Genomic DNA, 24,368 nt, shown 5'->3' on the forward strand with positions numbered 1-24,368 from the left:
TTTGTCAATTGCTTAGCAGTTCGCACGATCTCATTTTATTTTGAAACTTGCTTTTAATTCTTATTCACAGAACGTAATTTGAGGGACTTAATTACTAACGAACAATCATCAATCTTCTTCCTAGAGGCGACGACGGGAGAGTTCCTTGCGCCTTCAAGAGGTTAGTAATATTTCTTTAATGTTAACTAAGTCCTTATAGCAAATTTATTTGTTAACAATGAACAATATATATCTCTATTATTCTCTTAATTCACGATTTTTCGCAATTAAACTCTGTCCATCTTTTTGGATCGATGCTACTTTTGTCTCTCTTGCATTAGGGTATATATGGCGAGAGAGACAGATTATTCATGTAAGGTTGAATATACAAAAAAATGGTGAACTCATAAGTATATACGACTTTCATAAACTAATATGTCATAAATTAATAAACATGATTAAAATAATAAATTTGGCTTCTAGTTGGGTTAGTGTTAAAATCTATGTTACATGGAAACTTTTTTTGAGGTCTGTTTCTCGTTTTCGTAATGTGTCGGAAATAGAAACTCAAAAACAAGGCACAGAAACACGATTTTTACAAAATTCTGTTTGAAAACACAACGAAAACTTCATTTACATTTTGGAAATACGACGGAAACTTTTTTTTAGTTTGAAACTTAATAAATAAATGTTTTGGAAATATAAAAATTCATTATAGATATAAATATATAATATTATTAGTGTTTTAATTCAATTTAATATTTATATTTTGAAGTTTTGTTGTTTGAAGCTTTTTGATATGGTTTTTATGTTTGGTGTTTTATTATATATATAGATATATATATATATATATATACGTTTTCAAAACGTTTCCATTTCTAAATTTTAGAAAAAAAATTTCCACGTATCTGTTTCCATTTCCATGCAATCTATGTTAAACTTAACAAATTCGATAAGATATTTTTTTATTCAAAATCTAACGTAAATATATAGTTATGACGACAATGAATTAAAATATTACTTAAATGCTGTTTATTATTATTATTATTTTTAAGTTCAAATCTTGTATGAACTCAACTCAATTACTAGTTGTATCAAAATCTCTTCAATTTTTGTTTAAATGTTTTTCATTATGCCCCCATGATACTCCACGTCAAATTGTTTTATACTTTTGAGGTTTTATAAAGAGATTTTTCCTTTGTTCGAACACAGTTCATAACACTTCCACATTACAATTCAAACTATGATAATTTAGTTTGTGGCCCAGTAATTATCATAACATCCACTAATATAGTTTAAGGTGAATTTAATCGTATAAAAAGTATTTTCAGATGCAATATTAATACGTTAGGGTCAATCACCTGTTAATATTTGATTGTACAATTAAACACAAGCATTCTTTTGTTTTACTACGTCGAACTTGTGATATTTTTGACTCCCCATGGTAATATATACATGTTCTTCAATATATTGTACGTAACTTGATTCTTATAATTTTACCACTGCTTAAGCAGGGAGGGGTCATTATGGCTGGGGAACTTGTATCATTTGGAGTACAAAAGCTTTGGGACCTACTGACCCAAGAATACGAGCAATTTCAGGGAGCTAATGATCAAGTTACTGCACTAAAACGTGATCTAAGTTTATTAAGCTGTTTTCTAAAAGATGCAGATGAAAAGAAACATACAAGCGCCGTGGTCAAAAATTGTGTTGACGAGATCAAGGAGATTATCTATGATGCGGAGGATATAATTGAAACCTTTCTTTTAAATGAAGAACTTGGGAAAACAATGTTAGAGAACTTGATCATTGTTGACCGTAGGGAACTTGCGTCTAATATTGGAGGCATAAGTAAGAGGATCACCAATGTTATTCGAGATATGAAAAGTTTTGGAGTACAACAGATGATTGTTGATGGCAGCAGCTATTCAAATCCACAACAAGAAAGACAAAGGGAGATGCGACAAGAATTTGCTAGGGACTACGAAACCAATCTTGTGGGGCTGGGAAGAAAGGTAAAGAAATTGGTTGGATATTTTGTCGAGGAAGATAACATTCAAGTTGTGTCTATAACTGGGATGGGTGGTGTTGGTAAAACCACCCTTGCTAAACTTGTTTTCAACAATGAGATGGTTAAGCAAAAGTTTGATGGACTCGCATGGGTGTGTGTTTCACAAGAGTTTACCCGGAAGCTTGTGTGGCAAACAATCTTGAGGGATCTTAGACCCAATGAAGAGGAAAAGAAAATTTTGGAGATGACAGAATCAACACTCCAAGACGAACTATTTCGTTTGCTGGAAACATCTAAATCATTGATTGTGCTAGATGACATATGGAGAGAAGAAGATTGGGACCGAATCAAGCCAATATTTCCACCCGACAAAGGTGACCTTTCTATGATATACCTAACAAAAAGAGATATGAAAATGATTTAGCTTATTATGTTCTTTGTAATTGGATATTATAAAAGGAATAGATTCTCTACAGGTTGGAAGGTGCTACTTACTTCTCGAAATAAGAGTGTCGGAGTACGTGGTGATACAACATTTATCAACTTTGAATCCGAATGCCTGAGTATTGAAGAAAGTTGGACACTTCTTCAACTAATAGCATTTCCAAAGAGAAATTCATCGGGTAAGTATTTAGTGAATTTTTTATATTTGATAACAAAAAAAAAGTTCTTTTAGGATGACCACAACATAATCCGGTTGAACTGTATTATTGAGTTATAATACAAAATGTAATACTACTTCGATAATGTTTTGCAGGATTTATGGTTAATGAGGAAATGGAGGATATGGGAAAGGAAATGATAAAACATTGTGGGGGATTGCCTTTGGCTATCAAAGTGTTAGGAGGTTTTTTAGCTGCGAAATATACAATGCTCGATTGGAAAAGAGTATTTGAGGATATTGGATCTCGTAGCATGGGAAGAGCCAATTTAAATGATGGTAACAGCAGTTCGGTTTATTTGAAGCATTGCTTTCTCTACCTGGCCCATTTCCCAGAAGATGATGAAATAGATGTGTCTAGTTTGGCTTACTATTGGGCTGCAGAAGGAATACTCAAACCTAGGAATTACGATGGAGAGACTATTCGAGATGTTGGAGACAACTACATAGACGAATTGGTTAGGAGGAATATGGTTATTTCCGAAAGAGATAAAAGGACTTTGAGATTTGAAACTTGTCGTTTGCATGACACGATGAGAGAACTTTGTTTAGTGAAAGCCAAAGAAGAAAACTTCCTACACATTGCCGGTACTTCGTCTCCGACCATAGACTCCCAATCTCCTTGTAGATCTCGTAGACTTGTCTGCCAGTATCCTACTAAATTACATGTTGAGAGAGATATAAGTAGTTTTAAACTTCGATCTCTCCTTATTGTCTTGGATTGTTATGGAGAAAATTGGACGCTATCAGGTTCAAGCTTTAAAAGGTTAGAACTTCTGAGGGTTTTGGATCTCTATAAAGCCGAGTTTCAAGGAGGGAAGTTACCTGATGGCATTGGAAAGCTCATCCATTTAAAGTTTCTAAGCTTAAAAGAGGCTAAGGTATCTCATCTACCTTCTTCTCTAGGAAATCTAATGTTGCTGATATATCTAAATATCAATGTATATATGGCACATATGGAGTCTATATTTGTGCCAAATGTCTTGATGGGGATGCAAGAGTTAAGATATCTTGCATTGCCAACTCTTATGCATAAGGGCACAAAGTTAGAATTGAGTAAGCTAGTAAACTTGGAGACCTTGGAAGAATTTACAACAGAGAACAGCAGGGTACAAGATCTTCGTAGTATGGTCAGATTGAGGACTCTTGTAATAACTTTAACTAGTGATATTACTCTGAAAACTCTATATGCGTCAATAGGTGGACTGAGACACCTGGAAAATCTTGAGATAGATGATCACATGTCTAACAGCATGGAGGGACTTGTACTGGATTTTGTTCATCTTAAAAAGCTGAGTTTGCGTATGTATATGCCAAGGCTTCCTAGGAAACAACACTTCCAACCTTACAACCATATCTTTAGACGGTTGTCGTTTGGTGGACGATCCAATGCCAAGTCTAGGGAAGCTGCTTCACTTATATGAGGTCAAATTAATTTATAATTCTTTTTGTGGGAAAAGAATGGTTTGCTTGGGGGGTGGATTTCCTAGATTGCACAAGCTCAGATTATCTGGATTAGATAGATTGGAAGAGTGGATAGTAGAAGAAGGCTCTATGCCTTTGATTCATACTGTGTCTATTTGGGGTTGTCAGAAGTTAGAGAAGGTTCCTGCTGAGCTGCTATTCAACACTTCCTTAAATCATCTAAATATGGACAAGAGATGGGAGGAAAGATTTTTGGAAGAAGGTGAAGATTACTACAAAGTCCTGCACATTCCTCTGATTACATTCCGAGCGACCTACGACGAATGAAGCTCCAAGCAGTAACATATTATAGACCTGGTAAAATATTATTTCCCCCATATCTAAATATCAAGTACAAAAAATTATCTAGAGAAATATACTTTATGTTGCTTATTATAACAATTTTAGTGAGACAAGTAAAATGATGCTAGCTTTGTCTGACTGTTTTTTGGATTATTTTTGTTTTGTAGACATTCTTTTCCCCGACAAATTTCTTATCAAAATTGATCATTGGACTCTCTTACGCAAAAAAATTTGCATTGACGTTTTGATATCTTTTTCGGAAAAAAATCATTAAAAACATGAACTTAGCAAAAATGTTGAAAAAAGTCTCAACTTTGTTTGTGATGAATTAAATTGAGGCATTTTTCAACGTTTTACTAAAGTTCATACTTTTAATGATATTAGGTGGGTATCCGCGCTATGCGCGGGTTGTTGTTTCCATTTGTGTTGTTTATTTTTTGGTTTCGTATTTTTATGTTTTGACGTTTATTTCTAGGATATTTTGTGTATATTTTTAATTTATGTATGTTTAATAGCAGTCGTCTCAACCAATATTTCATACTCTGTAATAGATGCAATAGATGTTTGAGGAGTAGTAGGATACCAATTCCTTCTTCTCCACAACCGCATGAACAACAATATCAAACACCTAACTTTTCAACCGCAACAGTTCCACCTGCAGCAGTTGCAGCAACAACGACTACTACTAAAAACACTCAAATATAAAATTACATCATCTGAAGAAGTATGTATAATCCAGATGAAAATAATAAGCAAGAGTCCTCACAAAAACAAACAAACTTCACTAACCAACATATTGTCTCAATATTTTTAGGCCCTAGGTGAACTAAATTTTTTAGACCTCTTTCACAGTAATTTTTTTTGTCCCCTTTGTTCAAAGGTTTTGTTCTGAATTTTGGAGTGGACTCTTGGATTTTGCCGCTCCCGCCACCCCCTTGAGCTGGTTAACATCGAGAGGCTTTTGAAAAAATTTGCGAGACTTTTGTGTTATGTTATTAATTTAACTTTAGATTGAGAAAGTGAGGTTGCTTCTAATATGCGATGAGGCTAAGTGCATACACCCTAACCAAAAACCCTCAAAGAACCTCAACTGTAACATATCATAGCAATCATATCCAATACTCTGGATCAAGCTATTGTACTAAGAGTTGCTACACAAAAATATCAGACAAAAATGTAGGAAATGAGAATGAATCAATACAATACAAACCACACACAAAAAACTTACAAACAACAAATGGTCAAAGATACACTTAAAAGATGAAACTTTAAGATCGAGCATGTCAGAATTGAGGTTACCTTGAAGACGGGTCTAAATCTATCTTCACCAAGTTTGTGAGTTGGGTGAAAATCTTTGGTCGCGGAAACTAACTTGAAAATAGACATATTTGGTTTTGCTTCTACTCAAATTACCTCCGTCTCAAAAACTTTTTCTCTGGTTTTGTGATAGAAAATTGACTGACATTGGAAAACCAAAGAGAGATATCCGAAGAAGAGAGAAAGAGGAAATGAGAGAGAGAGAGCCTAACTCTCCAAATGTATTGTATTTCTACTTCGGGTGAAAATTGTGGCAAATCCATTACAATTACGCTCTAGTTTGAGACAATTATAAAGGATATGTTGGTAGTGATACACGGAGTGTCTGTTACAACGTGAACACATCATCCGCTACTCTCTCTCTCTCTATGGGTTGAGGACGAAAAGCATATGGTGTGAAGAAGAAGAGCAAGATTTTTTACCTTTTTTGATTCGGTGTGCCAAAAACTTACGAGTAGAGAAAAGCTGATGTGGAACCGAGAATAATTATCATCGGTTCAAAAATCTGAGCTGTATTAATTGTTATATTTTGATTGGCTAGCTGTTTTAAATTAGGTGTCAGCTCCAGGTTGTTCTAAAATGCTGAGATGGCATGCAGAGGGAGAAAGTTAGCCAACTTTCATATTATAGATTTTCCCTTTTTTCCTATATAGAGTTGTGGTTTATATTAGAGTATCATGAGAGGAGAACAAAAATACTTTCGGCTTCATATCAAGATTGACTTTTATGTTTATTGCATTGACTATTTTAGTCGGTCACAACAGTACATCTTTTATTGGATAATTTGTAAAGACATTTTGTTCCTTATCCCCGGTTGTTTCGCCTTCTATATATACTTTTTTCCATATCGTATTTTGGTGAAAACAATGTTTACTTGGTAAGATTAGAGGTCATGTATTTTTTTATGATAAGTGTGCGAGGGTAATCCGCACGGACTGTAAACTGGACGGTTAATGCAAGTTTAATAAGTTGAAAAAGATTTTTATTGATTCAAGAGTTAGATTCGACAGTTTATTTACAAAAATTGTCAACTTTCGTAAAGAAAAAGTTATACTTTTCTAGTTGCTGCCGAGTTTAGGGTTCTTGAATGTCAAAAAAGAGTTATCTTTTGCGGTACATGTTGGTTTACTCCGAATTAACCAGGTGGTGCTAAATCATCCTCCCACACTAAAGAATGAATATAGAACTAATGTTGATGCTCATCGCATAATCTATCAAACGGCTAAACCGAATATTACTTTTAGTGTCGTATCTTTCTCTGATCGTAATATGTCATTGTAATGTGAACTTTTAAAAAAAATTCAAGTACATTAAATTAAAATATAATCAAATTAATCATAACTTTATCCAAAAATATAATAAACTAGAAATAGGCTCGCGCGATGCGCGAGATATATATAATTTTATTTTTATTAGTTATGCTATATTTCATATTGGAAAAAAAATTAATGTGAATAATTAAATCCCTCAAATTTCTGTAGTTTTGGATTCATTGTGTTATGATGAATTGTTAGGTTATTAGGACATCTCCAACCTCACTCTATTTAAAAGTCAAAACTATATTATAGAATAACATTTGCTCCAACCCTACTCTATATCTTACTCTCAAGTAAAGTAAATAATAGGATTACTCTATATTTAGAGTAACTCTATATTCATGTTCATTATTTTAGTAACTCTGTATTCATCTTTATTTTTTACACTAATTATATTTTAGAGTAAAAAATAGAGTGATACATTGTAGCTTATCTTTTCTACATACAGAGGTTGAAGCTTTGGTTTGGACGATGAAGTGTATGATTAACACTGATAACTGAAACCTAGCTTTTCTTACTGAATGTTCAGATCTGGTGAAGATGGCGTCTTCACTTTCAGAGAGGTCAGTCTTTTCGGTTTACATTGACGAAATCAGAAGTGAGAAAGAATGAATATTCAAGTTTTACTCTATCTCATAATTCTCATAATGCGAATGTCAAAGCAGAATTTTTGACACGAAAAATTCGTGTTGCACCGCGTTATACAACCTTTGTAAACAAATTCTCTCTGAATCGGCTCTCTTTTAGCTAATAGTTTAATGTTGTTGACCAAATAAAAAAAAAGAGTGAGACATTATAAAAAACTCTGCTCTATCTTAGAGTTAATTTATTTGAGAATAGAAAATAGAGATATATATCAGAGATAGTCTTATCACATGAGGTTTATATAGAGATCATAAATCAGAAATTCAAAACAAAAATTGAGTATTGAAAATAGTTTTCAAATATAACCAGATAAATCTCATCTTTTCCAGAGCTTTAATATATTGACTTATACGATGATTCAGTAGATCTCTATAACCTGAAAATTATTAGCAAACTCAGTAACCATGAAACGAAATAAATAAAGAACATGTTTTAGTCTAAATAGTAAAGAAAAATATTTATCTTTCTGCAAATGGTTTTACAACTTTATATATTATGCAACTCAATCTTAGTTTTTGATTTTCTTCTTGAATCCACAATATGTTGCTACAATTTGATTTTATTCAATTAGCCTCCTAACAAACTTCTTGTGGATTAGAAACTCTATACGAATTTGTAAAATGTGCTATACTTCTATGATGATGGATTATTTCTTGGTCCTTGTCTCTATTATTATTTGTTATGTTCTTTTAATTATTAAAAAAAATAAATTCTCCAACATGTCAATTGGTGTAGATGGGAGGGAAGACAAAATCAGAAAAATTGATATCAACAATAGATACATTGCAATTAATTTTATGACATAACTACCTTTCTAATTTATTTTAACTCACATCTAAATAACTATATTTTTTATCAACTATATTTGAACTTAGTATCTATATGATGATGATTTTTCCATCAGGTTTTGACGAATTGGAACTCCTAAACTTTTCTCAAAATATGTCTTCAAAGATAAGATAACCGGGTTAAAGGTTTAAAATACGATGTGTGAGAAAAAGGAAATCAGACCGATTCAAATTCATCCAATCAATAAACTAAACCTCTAAACCCTTTATTTTGTACTATATTAATGAGATTATGAAGCACCAATTAATATCTTGAATAAATAAGTGTATTTCCGATTAACTATATGCTTCAATGTTTACTCTCTAATCTCGTAATCTCCCTTAATTTAAAAAATTCTGAAATAATGAATACTTAAATATGGCCTATGTCATAACAAATTATGAAATATCTTATACTATAAAGTTTCAATAAAATTCATGAAAGGAAAAGTGTGTCAAATTTAGTGTTTTTATATTCGATATACTATCTCTATTTTCTAATCATTTTAAAATAAATAGTATAATTACCAATAAATTATTTTTTGAAACTATTGTTTTATGTTATTCATTGGGGTGATTAAACAATTATGTTATATTATATGTTGGAAGAAATATATTTTGTAACAATGTTAAATTCTTTTTTAAAACCCCATCATATAAGATACAAATGAAATGAAATGAAAAAATGTTTAATTTAAGATTAATGAGAAAGACATGTGTCACAAATATAGAATGCTAAATGTCGCATTGGCAGGCAAAGTTAGAAAAAAACCTTGTCATATTATATAAAATATGTTTAAATTACTTCTAATATAGCAACTCGACTTAAAAAACACACAGTTTACAAAATTATGTTTTATAGTGACATTCCACCCTTGATGTATGACATACATTATTGAAATTATAGCATAAGATATATAATTAACTATAAATATAAATAATAACATAATACATAAACTAATGCAATGTATTTAAAAATTATCTTAAAATAAAAAAATAAATTAACTTTCTATATAAAAAAAAAAGTTTAACCCGTGTTATAGCAAGGGTACTAATCTAGTACTTGGTTAAAACCATACTTTAACAATGTGTGATCAGATTTATGAGTAAAATTATGTAAACAATACTCTGTGGTATTGACATTAGATTTATGTTTACTAGTTTCAGATTTAATTGAGTTCAAAATTATTGAAACTAAAACCTTTTACAAAAACAATAACTATTTGTTTTTAGTGTTTGTTATAACAGAATAACTATCTTTCCAAGAACCGTCCACATAAAATCTAGTCATTAAACCACCCGGAACTGCTAGCCCTATCCTCGGTTGTGGTGTGGACTCACCAGCCCCCGCATAGTACTGCTCCATATCAGTCTAGCTGGGCAAGCTGCCAAGCTTTTTTCCCGGTCTCCGCCACTCGTAACACCTCCTATATTCTGGAAGGTTGTCATTCCTAGCTTTCAATATATAGAACAAGATCCAGGGAAACTGTAACGCCCCGACCGCCACCATTTAGTGGGCCCCATGTCCACTTCCAGTCTATGGGCCCATATTTCTTAATGGGCCTCACGTCCTCTCACTAGGTCCGTGAACCCATCCATATCCGATGGTCGGTTTTCTACGTCCGGGAGGTTTTAAAGACTTGTTACCATCCCTACAAATCACCACATGATCTTTTCCTGTGTTTTGTCCTCACTCGCACAGTTCCGATAGTCAATTACCAGAAGGTCACCCATCCTAAGACTACTCCAGCTCAAGCACGCTTAACTCTAGAGTTATCTCAAGACCCTTGACCGAAAAGATAAGTGCACTTTGGTGACATAGGTGGCCAAATAATTCTTTTAAACCTCTCTGCAAGTCTCTGAAACCGGGGTGTCACAATTCACCCCCACTAACAGATCGCAACGTCGTCGTTGCGCACCAAGACCGTCACCCCGACGGTGTGAGCCCACTGACTCCACACTCGTTTGGGTTCGGCTCTGAAACCACTCGTAACGCCCCGACCGCCACCTCTTAGTGGACCCCATGTCCACTCCCAGTCCATGGGCTAACTTTCCTTAATGGGCCTCACGTCCTCTCACTAGGCCCGTGAGCCCATCCATATCTGACGGTGGGTTGCTACGTCCGGGAGGCTTTAAAGACTTGTTACCATCCCTACAAATCACCACATGATCTTTTCCTGTGTTTTGTCCTCACTCGCACAGTTCTGACAGTCACTTACCGGAAGGTCACCCATCCTGAGACTACTCCAGCTCAAGCACGCTTAACTCTAGAGTTGACCTTTGACCGAAAAGATAAGTGCACTTTGGTGACATAGGTGGCCAAATCAATTCTTTTAAACCTCTCCGCAAGTCTCTGAAACCGGGGTGTCACAATTTACCCCCACTAACAGATGGCAACGTCCTCGTTGCACACCAAGACCGTCACCCCCGACGGTGTGAGCCCACTTGACTCCACACTCATTTGGGTTCGGCTATGATACCACTCGTAACGCCCCGACCGCCACCTCTTAGTGGGCCCCATGTCCACTCCCAGTCCATGGGTCCACCTTCATTAATGGGCCTCATGTCCTCTCGCTAGGCCCGTGAGCCCATCCATATCCGACGGTCGGTTTGCTACACCCGGGAGGCTTTAAAGACTTGTTATCATCCCTACAAATCACCACATGATCTTTTCCTATGTTTTGTCCTCACTCGCACAGTTCCGACAGTCACTTCGCGGAAGCTCACCCATCATGAGACTACTCCAGCTTAAGCATACTTAACTCTAGAGTTTTCTCAAGACCCTTGACCGAAATGATAAGTGCACTTTGGTGACATAGGTGGCCAAAACAATTCTTTTAAACCTCTCAGCAAGTCTCTTAAACCGGGGTGTCACAATTCACCCCCACTAACAGATCGCAACGTCCTCATTGTGCATCAAAACCGTCACCCCCGACGGTGTTAGCCCTCTTTACTCCACACTCGTTTGGTTTCGGCTCTGATACCACTCGTAACGCCCCGACCGCCACCTCTTAGTGGGCCCCATGTCCACTCCCAGTCCATAGGAACAACTTCCTTAATAGGCCCCACGTCCTCTCACTAGGTCTGTGAGCCCATCCATATCCGATGGTCGGTTTGCTACCTCCGGGAGGCTTTAAAAACTTGTTACCATTCCTACAAATCACCACATGATCTTTTCCTGTGTTTTGTCCTCACTCGCACATTTCCGACAGTCACTTTCCAGAAGATCACCCACCCTGAGACCAGGGCCGGCTTAGAGGCAGTGCAGGCGGTGCTTTTGCACCATGTCTCCAGAATTTTTTAATTTTTTCTTTAAAGTTTAAGGTCCTACATTTTAGATATTTTGTAATTTAAGGTCTTAAAGTTTGAAATTTTGCAAATAGAACCTTAGTTTTGTGGAAAGAATAAAAATTGGGCACAAGGTCCCACAAAAAGTTGAGCCTCCCCTGCCTGAGACTACTCCAACTAAAGCACGCTTAACTCTGGAGTTCTTTCAAGACTCTTGACCGAAAAGATAAGTGCATTTTGGTGATATAGGTGGCCAAATCAATTCTTTTGAACATCTCCGCAAGTTTCTGAAACCGGGGTGTCATAGAAACGAGGAGGCTTATGCTCCGTCGGGTATTCTCCAAAATAGATAACCCATATTGGCATACAGACAGCCAGAGGGAAAAAAATTGTGACCCGAAGGAATCTGAGATAGAGCTGAAGTTACAGCAGGTAAGCATTCTAAAAGAGCATGATTTATTGTTTTTGAACCAAAACTTAAATTACGCTATTTTAAGGAAATTCTCATAACAAAATTATGTTGTAAATGAAATTTCCAAAAGATAAAGCGATTCACAATTTAACAAAAACTTAGTTTTCTCAAACTTTGATACATTAGAAATAAGGAATAAACATTGTAAATCCTTAAAACAAAATTATAGCTAAAAAGAAAATATTAAATATGTATATTATTTTTTGAACAAACTATATTAAATATGTTTTATGATTTCAGAATTATGTGAAAATTACCTTTGTGGTTTGTACGAACATTAGGTTTATGAGTTCAAAAATTATGGAAACAATAATTTGTTGGGAGAGTTACTATACTAGGTCATGAATCAATGTTTATTACTAGAATGGGGGGTAGGGTGTTTTGATTAAAAATGCCAAAATAGCCCTTGGAAAATTGTGTTAGGAAAAAAATAATTACAAAATATGTCATCGTAGTTAAAAGCCACGTAGGAAAGAGAGAGTTAAAAGGGAGCTGTTTTTGGAGGGAAAATTTCCCGCCAATCCATAAGTCTACCATTGTGTAGTTACGATAGAGTTATATGAGGTTGGTAGAGTTAGCGAGTAGATTTATGGATTTTCTGAGAGTTATGTGGTAGATTGAAGTAGAATGGTGGTAGAGATATAGTTTTATGATAGAGTTAAAAAACTAGTAGAGTTACGCGAGAGAGTTATATATAGTTATGGTAGAGTTAGTTAAAAACGTAGAGTTTTACGGTAGACTAAGTCACTGCCGTAGACTTAAATTTAGTGGTGGTAGAGTAAGTAAGAAAAAGATTCTTAGAGTTATGGGCGAAATAAAGATATGAAATAGACTTAATTATAGTGGTGGTAGAGAAAGAAGGTAGAATTGAGTTATATGGCAGACTAATAAATAGTGACAGCAGAGTTATCGTTTCTGATAAAGTTATCGGTAAGAATAGAGTTTTTGAATTATGTTATGATAGAGTTACTGCTTACTAAAATAGGATAAGATTCATAGACTTAGCGTTTCGTGTGGTGATAGAGTTAATAATTGAACGTAGATTTAGATCATCGTTTTACAAGTATTTTGTAGGTTAAATGAAGTAACCTAAATGGTGAAAAGACAAAAATAGCCTTCACGAAGAGATAACTGAATTTTGTACTAAGTATAAATTGAGAAATAATGTGAGTCTCGAAAGTTTTTGAAGAGTGGATTTCCCGACCGACTAAAGAGAATTAGAGTTTTATCTAGGATTCTATGTAAAGATCTAATTGCAAGGAAACCAATGCAACTAATGGCTTGCAAATCGAAGTTAATCTCCATGTGCAAAACTCCTTAGAATTTGGCTCATAATCATCATCAAATCTATTGAAAAAAAAATGTGTTGATTTGCATGGTTCGTATGCGCATGTTCTAAGTTAGCTCATACTTATCTTCATGAATCATGATCTAAAAGCAAACCATGTTGTTTTTATTTGCATGGTTCGTATGCACATGTTCTAATCGAGTTTGAGGCAGTTGACTTGTCGGTTTATAAAAGTGATCAAGACAATTGGATATATGCACAATAACTCTAATGGTGGTACTCAAAAAGTCGATGAAGAGCAAAATGATAAATTTTATAAATTTCAAAAGAAGACAATATAGCAACGGAGGATGTTCTAATTTGTATTTATCCAACCATACAAATAGAGGTATACAACAAGACTATATAATTCACTAGAGCTAATTGTTGTTATTGCACCCTTAGTATCCCAATCCAGATTTTAGTCTCAGAGGGTCCTTCTTTGATAACTTGTACTCACCTACACAAATCGGCTTGCATTGTAACCTGAGAAATCATAAAAAGCCAAACAAGCAAGTGTTAAACAAGTGAGAAATCTTTTAAATTATCATACCTTTACAAGAACCAAGAAGGGACACTCCCAATAGAAAGGCAAAAACATTAAACCAAGTAATCATCAATTTGATAACCATATAGTGTATCATACAGTCTGTATGACTTGATTCACATATATATGGATTCAAAACTAGAAGCGTTTTCACTTTCCAATTACTTAAACAGAGGCAAAATGAAGCCATAAAGCTACTAAATTCGTCTGTATTGATGCAGAGTACAAACAGAGTGCCAAAACAACCTAGTCTTCTGGTTCCATTAAACAACCTGCGAACAGTCAACTTTAGAAGCAATTTCCCATCAAACCAAATGGAACCAGAAGACTATCTTTATTTTGAATGTGTAATTTATGTCATGTTTCTATTTACCTTCCCTCATGAGCTTGCCATGCTCTAATATCGCCACCTGCTTCTTCATTCAACTGGCTATTCTCCAAGGACAGCGTTGAGTGTGTCTGAAGAAGTGTAGCCACTCTCACAGATAAATCCGCTCTGTGTACAAAACGAGATTGCCATTAGTTACGACCAGATTCAATGTGCTAGGTATCTGAAGAAAGAATTACAAATGTAACTTTGATTCAAATATAACTATACACAATCATCTAACCCAACAAAAAAAACAAAGGCGTCAAATGCTAAAGGCGATATCGTTTCTCTAAACTACAAAACAAACATTATGAGGCGTCAAATCAAAAGTCTGAGCTGAATACAAACCTGGCGAAGATACATCAGATGCTAAAAGGCGATATCTTTTCTCCTTGGCTCGAACAACTTATCGCAAATCGCCGGGAAAACGTCGTTCTAGAGATCGATATGTGTCTGTTAATAGCGTCATTCACCGATAGCCAAAATGAAGTCCGCAACCTTGAATCCGTTTGAAAAGAAACGCAACCCACCACCAACTCCTGAAGCAGATACCACCAACCACTACCTAATTCGAGAACCCTGTTTCTCATCGAAAGCCATGCCTCGGCGGAAGAAAAACCACCAATCCGAAACTCCACTCAAACCTTCCTCATGCCGGAATCGAACCACCGCAACCCCATGTCTCATTCTCAAATCTCCATTAAAGCCGCAATGAATAAGAAAAAGAGAAGCAAAAGCTTCTGGCTTGAGAAAGGGAGTTCGGAACCGGTGCTAGGTCAGCCACCGCGATCCGGCCTCAGATCTACATTTTTTTTCCGGTGGCTAGAGCTCGGGAGAAAAGAGAACTAGGTTTATATTGGTTTTTTTTTTTGTTTTATATATATTTAAGTTTCTTTAAACCAAAAAAATAATTCATAATGGCACTTCTGTAATTCAAAGATTATAATGGTGGTTATATGACTTTTCCCAACAAATGTATACTACTCTAGTAATAAGGAAAAATGTTTGTCAGCTACTTGAGGTATACCCCAACACATAGCCACACATACAAACAATATAAATGTCTTCTTAACTACGTCAACTATTGTCATCACATAAGGACATCCATAAACAAACATAGGTTATGTGTACAACACCATAAACATTCTACTCCGGTGGTTGGTTCGCCGGAATCTGGCATTGACCAGTATTGACCGATATTGACCAGTTTTAACCGGCGTTGACCAGTGTTGACCGGCTTTGACCAGAAAAAAAATCAAAAAAAAATATTCTTTTTTTTCATGTATTTTTGATAAATAAAAAAAAAGATAAATGATTTGTATAATTTACTAAAACAAAATATAACAACAAAAATTTATACAACAAAATTTTATGTGTAGTAGATCTTTTCATAAAATTATAACAAATATATACCTTTTCCTTTTAACAATCATTTTTTGTTTTGAATTTTCAAAGGTAGGGATTTTAAATATATCTTTTTTTTTTGCTTATTTATAAGATTATGTCATTTGAAATATATCCAAGGAATTGCCAACTATTTCTTTGATTTTACAAGACCAACCTTTGATTTTACAAGACCAACCTTTGATTTTACAAAATCAACTTTTATTTTTTAAGTATTTTCTAGATATATGTCTTTCATTTAAATAAATACAATTTTCATTATTTTCTTCCTTTCTTCTTCTTATTAAAAATAAAGAAATAGTTGGCAATGTCTTGTATATATTTCAAATGATATAATCTTATAAATAAGTATATATATATATATATATATATATTTATAATCCCCAACTTTGAAAATACAAAATAAAAAATGATTTTTGAAAAAAAAGGGTATATATTTGTTATAGTTTTATGAAAAAATCTACTACATATAAAATTTTGGTGGTATAGTTTTATTATATTATTTTTGTATATTTTCTGTATTAACAAAATTAGTTACTAGATATACCACAATTTTTTTTGTCATATAATTTTTACTTTTTTTTGGTATATAATTTTTACTTTTTTGTCATATAAGATTTTATTTTGTATAACTTTTTGTTGTTATATTTTGTTTTTGTAATTATACAAATCATTTATCTTTTTATTTATTTATCAAAAATACATGAAAAAATAATTTTATAAGGAAAAAAGAAAAAAATATTTTTTTTGAATTTTTTTTTTCTGGTCAATGCCGGTCAACACTGGTCAACATCGGTTAAAACTGGTCAATATCGGTCAATACTGGTCAACGCCGGATTCCGGCGAACCAACCACCGGAGTAGAATGTTTATGGTGTTGTACACATAACCTATGTTTGTTTATGGATGTCCTTATGTGATGACAATAGTTGACGTAATTAAGAAAATATTTATATTGTTTGTATGTGTGGCTATGTGTTAGGGTATACCTCAAGTAGCTGACAAGCATTTTTCCTAGTAATAAACATCGATTTATGTACTATTATAGTCATTCTTTCTAATTTGTTTCTCCTTCCAGAAACTTTCTTTTAATATGATCTTTAGTGACCACCGACACTCGAACAGTACTCACACGCTGCAGTAATTGAAGATAATAGAAAATGAGTGGATGAAAGTCAGTTGCCGTTTCAAAAAATCAAAGACCTTTGTTATGATTCTTACACAAAAAGAAGAGTCAATGTCTTGCGGCATTAAGCATCTCTCATATTCCTAAAGAGCGACCAAGTGGAGATCTAGTTCCTTGACGCCATCGAGAGGTTTAGTAATATTTCTCTTTTATTCTTAGAAATTTTCTTTGTCTACCATTGAGATCTTTTGGATCTGTACTACTATTTTTTTGTCTCTGTAATTGCATCAGGGACTACACAAAACTTGAACAGAGTTAACGATAGTTATCTACTTATCTTATGTTTTGTATGACTTCTATAAGTTGAATAACAAAAATGGTTAAGTTTTGGGTTTGTCAAGAAACCTGTATAAAAGGGTTTAGTGATTGTGCTCACGGCCGTGGAAACATTCTTGATTGAAAATATTTACTCTCTAAACGATAAGTGTTTTCTCTTTTTGGATATGTAGATCTATGATAATAAAACTGTTAATGACAATATATATATATACTAGAAAGTTATCCACGCTATGCGTGGGTTATAAAATCAAATATTTTATATGTAAATAAAATTTCATTAAATTATATATAAAATGTACTTGATATTATTTATATATGCTTTGAAAAGAATTTAAATACATACATTTATAAGTTTATAATTATTAAGTGTGTTAAAAGAAGGACAATTTTCACATATTGCATAAAAATAAGTTTTGGTTTTAAATTTAGCTAATCATTTCTAAAATACTAAAAATACTAAAATAGCATCATGGTTTTAATCTTATACCTTAAATTCTAATCCATATCTCTTCAAAATTATACTCTAAATGTAAAATATAAAATTCAAACAAAAAAAATATAGATAATTATTGGAAATGGTGTAAGTTTTTTTCGGCACAATGACGGATGGAGTAAGGGTTACAGGAAAATAGACATGAGGTATGATTGGTTTTGTACAGGTTAATCTACTTGTTAATTTATACCACTTTTAACGATTGACATATGTCTATGATGAAAGTATTGAGGTTACAATATGTATATATATATATATATATTAAATATTTTACAATAGGTTCCTGTAATGTTTTTCTGTGTAATGCGAAAGGATGTTGTAAAGTTGAGAAGTGATTCCAAATAGGCATAAAAAAGTATGTGATCTTTTGACCATATATATATGCATTACACGGTAAAATTAGGCTCAATCTTTTTATCAATATGCAAAGTAAAAAAAAATTAATGGGGATAAAGAACTTTTAAAAATGAAAAACGAAGCAAATTTATAAAACATAAACTTAGAAATATATTGTTGTTGAAGATCAGAGGACTTAAGTGGAGAAATCTAAGGGAATTAAAACTATAATATTATGAGTGAATGTTCAAAAACAAAGAGATTGTGTTTTAGGAGTCATGCATTAGGCTCATCTTCATCACTGAAAACTTCCAACTATAGTTTGAAAGTTAAAAAATCACATTACAAAACAATACAAAAACTTTAAATCAAGACTATCATAAAACATAATCCTTTGAAAGAGGCTAATAAATATTGACAAGACTCTGATACCAAAAAAAAAAACATTGACATGGCTTTGTAAACGATTTCTTCAAAAAGTCATAGGGAAATTAATCTATTAGTCATCATACTGCAAGACATCATGTTTTTTTTAAAAACTTCATAAGAAAAAATTAAAGAAAAAAAACCATGGAAAATGATGGGAAAAGAAAGACATATAGTGAGTGATCGTTTTCTTCATTATTAGTCATGTGAGCAATGAATCTTATATAATACACTAAACATTGTTTGAAATTTGTAAGGAATTTCATTGACACATTATTCTGAGTAATCACATTCATGGCAATAAATACAGTTATAAAGCATATTAATTGCAATTAATTTGGTCATATGCATTATTGCAACATGAACAGTTTGAAAAAAAAAACTGAGCAAATAAATTGTCATAAAGGTAATTGATTGAGAGAAGTAAATATAATCTAAAGAAACTGAACAAATAAAATGTCCCAAATTGAAAAATGTGTGTAGAAAATGTAGTTTTAGATTAGCAATAATGTGTCTTTTTATTTCATTAAAATGGAAAAAATGGCACATGTTAAACAAAATAGAGTGGTGTTAAATGACAATTTCTCACAACTCTACTTTATTATAGTTTAATATATAGTAAATATTGATATGTGAAACCGATAAAAATAGTTAAGTAATAAAGTCACGTTTGTGATTAAAAAATGAGTGAAAAATTTATAAATCGTAAAAACAAAATAGAATAAATATATTCTTGTAAAATAGATTACCTTTTCTTTAACAAAAGTAAACTATAGAGATTTTTGCTATGAAATAATACTAAATTAAAAACAAAATATAATTAAAGATTTGGTAGACGAAGAGTAAAGAAATTTGAAGGAAAATTAGTGAGGAATTTACAGATCGTATAAATTAAATTAAACGAAATATATTCTTGTGAAACAAATTTATTTTTACCAAAGTAAACTATATAGATTTTTGCTATGAAATTATATTAAATAATACAAACCAAAAACAATTAAAGATTTGGTAGATGAAGATAAAAGAAATGAATACTTTTCTAAGTAAATAAATTTAAAAGATCAAATTTCAAATTAATGTAAAGTACTCCTGTCGCAAAAATAGAACGCCAAATGTCGCAACGATAGACAAAGGTAATAAAAACCTTGTCATATTATATATATATATATATATATATATATTGATGGAATATGTTTTTTCTTACTATATATGTCTATTTTTATGTGTATACCTTCATTTAAAACTTATTTGCATATGCAAGGCGAGTGTTTATGTGAGATACCCAAAATCGATGTGTGTAATATAAAATTCCTCATTGTCCAACTTTTAGTCAAAAATGAAATTCTGATATTGCTTTGTTTTTACTCTTGGCGATTATGCATGGTCACCAATAGTACGTAACTTGATTCTTATTTTGATACTGTTTATGTAGAAACAGTTATGGCGGCAGAAGCCATAGTTGGGGAACTTACGTCTTTTGGTTTACAAAAGCTTTGGGACCTACTAAGCCAAGAACGCGAGCTATTTCAGGGAATTAACGATCAAGCAGTAACTAAGCTAAAAAGTGATCTAACCTTGTTAAGCTCTTTTCTGAAAGATGCAGATGCAAAGAAGCATACATCTGCGGTGGTGAGAACTTGTGTTGAAGAAATACAGGAAATTATTAATGACGCGGAAGATATAATTGAAACATATCTTCTTAAGGAAAAACTTGGAAAAGCAGGCACTAGGAATCGTATCAAAAGACTTGCTTTCAGTATTCCAGATCGCAGGCGATATGCACTAGAAATTCGAGGCATACTTACAAGGATCTCCGAGGTTACAAGTAAAATGCGGAGCTATGGTGTAGAACAAATAACCGTGCAGCTTATTGCTGGTGGAGGGTGTATTCCGCAGCGTCAACGTGGTATACAAACATTTCCTAACGACCATGAAAGCGATTTTGTGGGATTGGAGGCAAACGTTAAGAAATTGGTTGAACATTTAGTGGAGAAAGATGACATTCAAATTGTTTCTGTTACCGGGATGGGTGGTCTTGGTAAAACAACCATTGCTAGACAAGTTTTTAATCATGAGGATGTAAATAATCAGTTTGAAAGACTCGCATGGGTGTGTGTCTCACAGGAGTTTACCCGAATATCTGTGTGGCAAACGATCATGCAGAATCTCACATCTAAAGAAAGGAAAGATGAAATACAGAAGATGAACGAAGCTGAACTCCAGGATGAACTCTTTTCATTGCTGGAAAAATACAAATCACTAATTGTCTTTGATGACATATGGAAAAGAGAAGATTGGGACGAAATCAAGCCAATTTTTCCACCCAAAAAAGGTAACCACTAATTCTAGTTAATTAAAAAAAAAAAAAAAAAATGAAAACTACACATACTCATTAAGCTCTTTGTGTTTGGTTATCATGAAAAAACGAGTAAATATTTTACAGGTTGGAAGGTGCTACTTACTTCTCGAAATGATAGTGTCGCAATGCAACACGCAACACATTTCAAATTTAAACCAGAATTCCTAACTGATCAAGACAGTTGGACACTTTTCGAAAGAAAAGCAATGCCAAGAAAAGATGATCCTGGTAAGCATTCGAAGGAAGGGACATTTTTTTTTTCCATTCTGGATTACGAGAGATATATATATATATATATGCTCTGGGATGATCTTCTTAGCCCTGAACAATTGATTGTAGTATACCATTATCACATCCTATTGATCTGTATAATATTTGTGCAGAATATAAGGATTATGAGAAGTGGGGTAAGGAAATGGTCAAACATTGTAAAGGACTACCATTGGCTGTCAAAGCGTTAGGAGGTTTGTTAAATGAAGTAAAAAGAGTGGATTATTGGGAAGGATTATCTACAAATATTGGATCTGATAACGTGATTGGAAGAACCATCGCCCACGAAAATTCTATAGACCGTGTATTCTCTTTGAGCTTCGAAGAGTTGCCTGGTTATTTGAAGCATTGTTTCCTTTATCTTGCTCATTTTCCAGAAGATTATGAAATAAATGTAGGGCATTTGGCCTACTACTGGGCTGCAGAAGGCATACCACGACATGGAGAAACCATTAGACAGGTCGCATATGGATATATAGAAGAATTGGTGAAGAGAAACATGGTTATTTCTGAGAGAGACGCTATAACTTCAAGATTTGAAACATGTCAGTTGCATGATGTGATGAGAGATCTTTCTCTACGTAAAGCTGAAGAAGAGAACTTTGTACACATTGTTGAGATAAGTTCCTCCACTGCGACCTCCCAATCTCCTTGTAAATCTCGCCGAATCGCAGTACATTGGCTTTATGATGAAAAATGTCTTCGGGAAGGGGAGATTTTAAATCAAAAACTTAGATCTCTCTTGTTTATCAACAAGGATCCACTCACGTGGTCAAAGTGGATGGCATCAGGTATGTTCTTTACAAAGCTACGGGTTTTAGATCTCTCTAATGCGGAGTTTAAAGGAGAGAAGTTACCCTCTAGCATTGGGAAGCTTATACACTTGAGATATTTGAGTTTATATCGGGCAAATGTATCTCATCTACCGTCTTCTATGCGTAACCTGAACCTACTGCTCTATTTAAACCTATATGTCCTTGGGGAATCTCCAATCTACATCCCCAGTTTATTTCAAGAGATGCGAGAGTTGGCATACCTCTGTCTTCCGGAGCCGATGCATGATAAAACAAAGTTGGAATTGGGTAATCTAATCAACCTAGAGACATTGAAGAATTTCTCAACAAAGCATGGTAGTGTGAAGGATCTTCAACGAATGACACGGCTCGAGACTCTGTCAATCTCATTCACTGGCGATGGGTATACGATGGAAACTCTATCCTCAGCTCTAAGTGAAATGAAACAATTGGAAAATCTTACTATAGATGGGACAGGGGATCATGCTCCCAAGAATGATGAAGAAGGATTTGCTTTGGATTGCGATCATCTCAAAACGCTGGACTTGACTATATATATGCCAAAGTTACAACACTTCCCTTCTCACCTGGTAACCATAACTCTAAGTTATTGCCGTTTGGTGGATGATCCAATGCCCATTCTAGAGAAATTGGTTCAGTTGAAAGTGGTTCTTTTTTTGATTGAACCTTTTTGTGGGAAGAGAATGGTTTGCTCGAGCGGCGGGTTTCCAAAATTGCAGGAGCTAGTATTATTTGGACTAGACGAATGGGAAGAGTGGATAGTAGAAGAAGGCTCCATGCCCCTTCTTTATTCTCTGCGTATTTTGGTTTGTCCAAAATTAAAGGAGCTTCCTGATGGGCTGCGATTCCTCTATTCCTTGGAAGATCTGACTATGGGCAAGAAAAAATGGGAGGAGAGATGTTCGAAAGGAGGAGAAGATTATTACAAAGTCAAACACATCCCTTCTGTTGAATTCAGCGATTAAATGTACACAGGTATAATATTATATTTCCCAAGATCTACATTTTATCATCATCAAGTACACCAAAAATCAGTCATTCAGAGAAAATAATTGTTGTTCAATTTAAAAGTTTTGGGCAATTTGAGTCTAAACTTTATCGTGAATATGGATTTAATGTTTGATTCTTTTCAATTGCAGGAAAGTGAAATATACATGAAGAGGTGCAGATTATGTGTTTGATCTCCTGCACTGTTTTGGTCAGTGAGCTTCTTCTCAAGAGAGACAGAGAGAGAGGGTTTTCACATATCATATCTATCCATTACTTTGTTACTTTGTCATTCTTCAATTAGTACAATTATCTTTGTGTTTTTCTTTTACTTGTCTGTTATCAAGTGACTCGGCTTGACTGCTACAATCTTTTTATCTCTGTTTATAACTTTGTAATTTTATAACTTTGAACTTTTTGATTTACTATTTTCTTGCAAATGGCCCCTGTTTAATAAATTATGCACTCTTCACTATTTATGGTTAAAGAGATGCAGAGACTATTGTGTCATTTGGAGTTCAGAAGCTTTGATGCTCTTGAATCAAGAGTCTGAGCAATTCTCGCAGAGCTTATGAACAAGTTACTGAGATACAAGATAGTATGAAAATGTTACAGCTGAAAGATGCAAATGCCAAAAAAGATGAAAGTGAAAGGAGTTTGATTAACGTGCATTGGGTGGGGGGAGGCTGTTTTTCACATGAGTTTACATGAACATATCTATGGCAAAAAAAACTAAGGAGACGAGTATAGAAACTGAGTTTATCTGCATCAATAGGTGACATGTGGCTAAGACCATCTCCAATGGTTTTTTCTATTTTTTCTCTATAATAGAGTAACTCGAGGAACCGACTCGACCCTGACCTGCAAAAACCCGACCCGACCCTGACCCGCTTTTGTATAAATCACCATTCGATTTTTGTTTCCAGATACCCACAAGTATCGGATATTACCCGAACCGAATCCGAGGAACCGACGATATCTGTTTGAACCCGAGAACACAAAATCATTCATACACCTTATCCCTAATGAATCGGCGATGATTTGATTTCATAAAACAGTTTGCCTTATTCTCCCTCTCCGAATCCTTCTGAATCTTCCTTAAAAATCATAACCATGTCGAACTTGCCTGATTTTGTCCGATTTCAAGATTCTTTTGGTTTTATAAACCAAAACCCATCCCCAAAACCTAAGTCCGCCGTTAGCTTCATCGTTGGGTACTTGGGTTCTCCGATCATAGGGAGCTAGAAATCGATCAGGCAAGCTTAATTGTAAGCTTCATTCTCTTCT

The 24,368-nt window shown here is 33.9% G+C and overlaps 1 protein-coding gene, 1 long non-coding RNA gene and 1 pseudogene across 4 annotated transcripts; 2 read left to right on the top strand and 1 right to left on the bottom strand.

The window, feature by feature from the left end:
* LOC104787233 lies at nt 1–4,812 on the top strand (annotated as a pseudogene).
* On the bottom strand, nt 13,864–15,395 carry LOC104787236. The gene is made up of 3 exons (XR_767815.2): nt 14,876–15,395; nt 14,531–14,653; nt 13,864–14,096 (listed from the first exon to the last, which is right to left on the bottom strand). It is a non-coding gene; the product is annotated as an uncharacterized LOC104787236 (long non-coding RNA).
* Nucleotides 17,004–23,521, top strand: LOC104787237 (probable disease resistance protein At1g58390). Of its 3 annotated transcripts, none has more exons than XM_010512773.2 (5): nt 17,004–17,246; nt 20,083–20,982; nt 21,094–21,237; nt 21,393–23,069; nt 23,234–23,521. In XM_010512773.2, exons 2-4 carry the CDS (start codon nt 20,091–20,093, stop codon nt 23,057–23,059), a joined length of 2,703 nt encoding a protein of 900 aa, XP_010511075.1. In that variant the 5' UTR covers nt 17,004–17,246; nt 20,083–20,090; the 3' UTR covers nt 23,060–23,069; nt 23,234–23,521. The 3 variants fall into 3 exon arrangements, with proteins under 3 accessions (XP_010511075.1, XP_010511076.1, XP_010511077.1); XM_010512774.2 differs by having other exon boundaries at nt 20,089–20,982; XM_010512775.2 differs by lacking the exon at nt 17,004–17,246 and adding an exon at nt 17,747–18,034.

Source organism: Camelina sativa, chromosome 5 (assembly GCF_000633955.1).
Source record: "Camelina sativa cultivar DH55 chromosome 5, Cs, whole genome shotgun sequence".
Lineage (NCBI taxonomy): Eukaryota > Viridiplantae > Streptophyta > Magnoliopsida > Brassicales > Brassicaceae > Camelina > Camelina sativa.

Excerpts from the sequence above, each read along its gene's own strand:
- LOC104787237 (XM_010512773.2), top strand. The coding sequence starts at position 20,091 with ATGGCGGCAGAAGCCATAGTTGGGGAACTTACGTCTTTTGGTTTACAA. Across the intron at positions 20,983-21,093 it reads AATTTTTCCACCCAAAAAAG|GTTGGAAGGTGCTACTTACT; the intron begins GTAACCACTAAT and ends AATATTTTACAG. Across the intron at positions 21,238-21,392 it reads GCCAAGAAAAGATGATCCTG|AATATAAGGATTATGAGAAG; the intron begins GTAAGCATTCGA and ends ATATTTGTGCAG.